Genomic DNA, 6,000 nt, shown 5'->3' on the forward strand with positions numbered 1-6,000 from the left:
ACGTGAGAAATAAAACAGGATTGAATTTTAACATTTAAGTTAACTAGGTTATTAGCGCGCACCTTTTGAATGGTGTGGAAATCGGTATTTCAGAGTTGGGCCAGTTACGTAAACTACAGCGAAACCTCGCAAAGCGGAGATGAGGAAAAGCTCAGCGGGACCCATTGAAAGAACCCAGGTGAACCCAATGAAAGTACGTTAGGAAGGGAGGGATCAAAAAATTAGTTACACACTGAGTCTGCGATGAGAAAAGAAGCATAGTATATATGTAAAACTTTTGATGAATTTTGGGTTCAACAGAAGACGTTTTTTAAGCAGCAAATATCATTGAAATTTTGCGTTTTTTTAATCCTAACCCCTATACAATTTTCTGGATATCCCCCCCCCCCGATTTTGTACACATTACAGCATTGCACAGTTATGGTTATAGGTTGTCCTAAAACAACACAGCAATTAATTTTAAGTAAGCATTACTTGTTCTGTTCAATTGTGTTTTTAATAGCGAAATAAAAAAATGCACATTATTCTGCTGCTACTGATTTTAATTGTAAAAAAATGGCTAAGTGGATCAGTTTGTTTTAGATAAAAGGGGGAAACGAAAATTGTAAGCTAGTATTTTTTAAAAGAATGACGATTTAAGAATAACTATTCTAAACAAAGAAAACCTTATTAGAAGTAGCGCAAATATTTAGATCAACAGCATCGTTTACCAATAGTAAAACTAAAATAATTAAAGTTCCTAATATGTCTGAATATTAAGTTTATTTCCATGAATGTAAGCTGGCGCTGTGCTAGCTATGGAAATGATACTGATGTGTTCTAATATGAGTTTACCGATTAACAATGCGATCAGCAGATTTAAAAAAAAAAAAGTAAGAGAAAAAAGCAGCGCAAACGAAGTAGCAAGGCGATGCATTAGGCTTAACTGTTACCCGTTCGAGTCAATAAAACGCCTACAAATCTACTCCCTCTGCGATGGCTTAAATCTTGCTGATGTCTACACGTGCCGCGAGGGAGGCGTATTGATTACCACGTGCTACGAACTTTCAATTAATATCCCCGCCAGAAGTTCAAAAGTGGACTCTTTTTATATGTTCCTTTCACCGCAGTAGGGCGCACAACAAAGCCCGTACAGGGTGAACGGCCTTGACGTTGTTTAACGAACATAGTTTTTCAAAATTCTTACCAAGTATCGAGACGAATTAATTCTTCTGGCCCTCCTTTCTTCTTTCTTTGGGCTGCTCTAAGTTTCAGAACATCTTTATAAAGAGATAAAACGTATGACCACTGAGCTGGCGTTGCTTTGGTAAAGAATACTAAGCTTGTATCCGTCGCTTCGGCCATGGTGCACACGTACAGGGCTTTTCCGTTCCGGACTCGGCGTCTGTCCAATAAAGAACAATGAAATTCGCTGTATTTCTTGGGGTCGCCACTAGATGGCACAAGTATAACGTTGACGTGCTATCGTCTGGAATTTTTTTTCTTTTTCTGAGAAAGGCTCGTTCTCGAGTTACATACTGTCTCGGCATACAAATGTAAGAGATTAATATTATATTATACAGATAGAAATGAGATGACAGAATTTCAATTTGTTCCAATTTTGCAGCTATTTGAATTTATCTGCGAGTTGCAGAAAATTCCTACAGCGGACTTGTTTTAATGAGTAGCAGTGTATTATAACTCCCTCTGTAAATCAATTTTGTCGGTGTCTGAAAACGCAGATCATTAAAGCACGCCTTTATACCATCGAGTATAATCACATGAGGGTATGTCAGCTACGCCTGTCAGCGTATATACTGCAGAGAATTAAAATGCTCTTAACAATGCTGCAAAGAAGCATTCATGCTGAGATACTTACATAAATATAGTGTAAATAAAGTGGTAGGTGGTTCCATTTTATACGTAACAGTTATTATTACTTTTATTTTAATTTGCATTTACCAAATTGCTTTTTTAGCTTATTAGGATAATGTCAAACAGTATAAATAAAACCTTATAAAACCTCTTTTAGAAAAGAACATACTGACATTAAACATCGATAAACTAGTTTTGTTTTTTTTTAATTTTGTTATTATTTTTTATCTTAAATAATTATTCGCTGTAAAATTATGATTTGCATGGTTGGTTTTTTGAGCTGTAATTTGGACACCTGGTGCATGCATTTCTTGACAGTAGATACGCTCTTGAGTTTCAATTGAATACTTTTGCCGGGAGACAGCTGTTTCAACTTGACGGAAGTGGAAATATTGTATTAGCCGTAACGGAAATTGCATTAACTGGGCTTATATATAAATCAAAGGGGAAATTACGTAATCAGCAGAAGGAAATTACGTCTTTGCTGTGTTTCATCTTGGAGAAAAGGCTCAGTTTCCTCGAAATTTTATTTCCTGGTCCCTTCCTTTTTCTAGAAAGTGAGATTTAAAAAAAAAATCGATAGTTTTTAAAAAGAAATTAAAAAAACTCAAGTATTAGTGTAATGATATCGAAAGTTATACGCAGGAATCATGTCTAATTATATATGGAACATGGCTTTTGAACATTTTTAGGAAATAATGAAGGATTCTTTTCCCATATATATTAGAATTAGGATCTCCAATAATGAATTTAATTTACCGGTATGCGTATATTTTGGTCATGTAGTAAATAAGCTAATGTATTAAATTGTAACTGGATGTTCCTAAAATTCCACTCTTCAGATTTAAAGCAGTTCGTATTATTTCTGTTTTTTGATTTCCGGAAAAATGAATACTTTTTAGTTTTAATACTTAAGTAAAAATTAGTAAATTTAATAAAAATTAATACTTTTTAGTATACTAAAAAGATACGAATGGCAATTTTTTTTTTTTTTGCGATTAATTGTTTTCTTCCGAAATCTTTGCACTTAAAATAATCTTTTAACCTTCTTTTAAAATTATGTTATTTTATTTTCCTTAATTCTTTCTACTGTTGGAGTGTAGTTGTTTACACTCTTAGGGGAAATCATTTCAGTACCATCCTGTTAAGATTGAATAAATCGCAGAGAGTTAATTCCGAGAACTTAGGTATGCAGAAATGTTGAGCTTCCACAAGAACTTAAGTCCTTCCCCCTCCCCTCCCCTCCCCTCCCCATGTCCTTAGCCCAGAGCGCGTACTTTGTCACAGCATGATCCTTATATATCTTTTATTGGTCCTTACTCATGAAAGTATGCTTAGCAAATATTTCATTGTTGACCATGAAATACTACTCTAAAGATCGGTATTTTGAAGAAATAGTTTTGCGAAGAAACGAATCTTCATATGTTCAAGATGTAATATTTGATGGGTTTTTTTTTTTTAATAAGAGAATTTGAAACCCTTAATAAACATTTTAGCCCCTACAATACAATAGAGATATCATGTTGGAGGTTTAATGGAGCATTGACAGCACTAGGAAAGAATTTAAAACTAATTTTAATGCTTCCAATGTTTCGTCTCAGTCACTGAGATATCTTCAGGGAGTACAATTAACACTTTTAGCACAGTCTGTGTTGCTTTGGCCATAACTTCAAAACAGCAAACAAGAATCAGATATGCGGGTGTTGTTTCTGAAGTACATAGAGTTATACGTTGTGAATATTATTATTATTCGTGACACCTCCAAGAAGTCCGAAGACTCATCACAGGAGGACACGCACTGTACAACTCCCCGTCTCCACTACTACACCGAACCTCTACTTCCAATCACCTACATCAACGCCATCCACTGCCCACCACCACAGCTAGCATTTTTTGTCTGTAAATTGCGTGTGTTCTAAAGGACCGAACTGTCTATGTGCGGGATGAAAAACCCTAGTTTCCAGGAGGAAAAACCCTGCTACTTCCGTACGAGATCGGCTAACTCACCTTCGATTGAAAAAGTCCACATAAAGATTCCTTCCGTTACTACGAGAATCAAACTTAGGCCTTTTCCAACCGAAGGGAGTCGTTCTTCCAATTGGGCTACGGACGCGCTTAACTTGTCATGGTTAAGTTTTCTCACTGTTATACAATGCGTGCAGTTCCCTTGTTGCTGTTTATTTCAGCTAAATAATGCCTTTTATTCACCAAGGGAGTGGGAGGAGTGCCTATGGCCCTAACTTCTTCAATATGGTTGGCATCCAGTCTCTACTATTCAGCCATCACTGACAGCCGAGTTTAACACTTTCAATGAATTGAGACATTCAAGGGGTGTGATTATGGCAGATTCTAACAATGTATATATTTTGTCTGAAAGAGTATGAGGTCTTAATTTGTTTATTTCTTCCTTTGGAGTGACAGGGTTAACAACCCTACTTGTCTATACTAAAGATCGATAACACTTTTGAATTTTCATGGAATATTCTTTGTAACTTTAGTAAGGATTCCTTACCAGTGATCAAGTAGGGTACTCCAAAGAAGATTAGAGGCTAATTTTAATTGAATATGACATGTTTTCTTCGTTATTCTTATTCTACTAATATTTTAGGGGAAATATCAATTAGCCAATATGGGAATTTGGTATGCTTGACATACCATCACGACATCATTATCGATTTGATGAAGATATTTCTGATTCTTAAGGTACATAAATGAGACTGAGACGACATGGGAGCTTAGGATGACTATTTTATGAACAGTATTACAGCGCTCTTATCGCGAAATCCTGAAATACCAGTGGGAATATGCTCATGTTGGCTTTCGAAAGGTCTCAACAAGCAGGCAACTGCTTAAAACACTGTGTTAAAGCAAAGTTCCAAAGAATGTTAATTCGAGAGTTGGAGACAGCATCGGACCATATAAATAGATCATTACACAAAGTATCAGTGGAATGATTTAAATGTCAAAGATGGAAATGAAGATGTTAAAAATTCCAGCCTGAGTTTCCATAATAGACAAGTGTACAGCTATCTTGTTCTTGCATGAACTACCAAATCTCTGTGGACATTTAGCAACTTTAATTCATTTTTAATATCTTCGAACCTAAAATGTGAAAATATGTATTATTTTTCTCTGATAAATCAACTCAGAGCAGTGTAAAATTGCATTATGTATCTCAGTAAAGAGTGATATTTCTACTCCAAAGCGATAGCCTGCCTAAAGAATAACCTAGGTTCGATTTTTGGTTACTGACTAGAGGAATTTTTCTAAGCCTTTTTTCAACTGGTTCGCAAGTTAATCAATCTCTGGCATGGACAAGTGGGCTGTTTCGCCCGGAGACTCGGTTTTTTCATCCCATAAACTAAAATAAAATCGACTGTGGCACCCACACTATGTCAGACAATAAATATAATGTTAAGGACCACTAGATGGCGACACTTCTAACCGACTCTTCACTGGATGGATTTTATAATTAGTAAAAGTTTTGAGCAAGCTGTCTCTGTGATTGACTATCAGTCGAGATTGAACTTCCGCCCTCAGTCTCCAAGAGTGAGACTGGACTAAAACGGTCTCGCCTCTTCTCGATAAGGAAATAAAATGTATTAGCGGATTTCCCCCCCACCCGATCAATGTAAATTGCAGACTTGCTTTATTGTAGGAATTAAAGAAATCCATTCCACCTGCTATACCTCCCATTTCAAATTAAAGAGTTTCGATCTTTGAGTGTTTTTCTGCCCCTTCACTTCGTCTGCAAATAGATCACATAGTCCGAATGATTTCGTCCAAATAATATGCAATATTGAAGAGCCATATGTGCTGAACAGAAATCCATTAGTACTTATTATTACCTATACATTTATTGCACTATTATTAGATTAGCCCTTTTCTCGAAATTTTTTCAGATTTTCCTTTTCTCGTATTCATGTCCTATTCTGCTGTTTAGATCTACAGAGTCTCGCTTTTCTTTATGTCGGTTGCCTCACTCTATGACGCGAAAAATTGCCGTATTTCTTCTTTAGAACATTCTGTGGTAGCAAAAGCCATCAGTATCATATTTCAATTCCCCATTTTGAAATCTATCCACACCTTTTGGAAATTGCCTGCCAATCAACAAGTTTGTCTTCATATTTATTATGAAGACAAACT

The 6,000-nt window shown here is 35.8% G+C and overlaps 1 protein-coding gene across 1 annotated transcript in view; it reads right to left on the reverse strand.

The window, feature by feature from the left end:
* The window catches only part of LOC150105171 (uncharacterized), a 78,400-nt gene extending 77,023 nt beyond the window's left edge, over window positions 1-1,377 (reverse strand). Inside the window, exon 1 of the mRNA XM_090396186.1 lies at window positions 1,187-1,377. Within this exon, the coding sequence (XP_090252312.1) occupies window positions 1,187-1,344 (158 nt within the window). The 5' untranslated portion in view covers window positions 1,345-1,377. The remainder of the gene's footprint in view (window positions 1-1,186) is intronic.
* Between the last annotated feature and the right edge of the window lie 4,623 nt (window positions 1,378-6,000).

The sequence above is a fragment of the Typopeltis vanoorti genome, chromosome 7 (assembly GCF_054136105.1).
Source record: "Typopeltis vanoorti isolate ZY-2024b chromosome 7, IOZ_Tvanoo_1.0, whole genome shotgun sequence".
NCBI classification, from domain to species: Eukaryota; Metazoa; Arthropoda; class Arachnida; order Uropygi; family Thelyphonidae; genus Typopeltis; species Typopeltis vanoorti.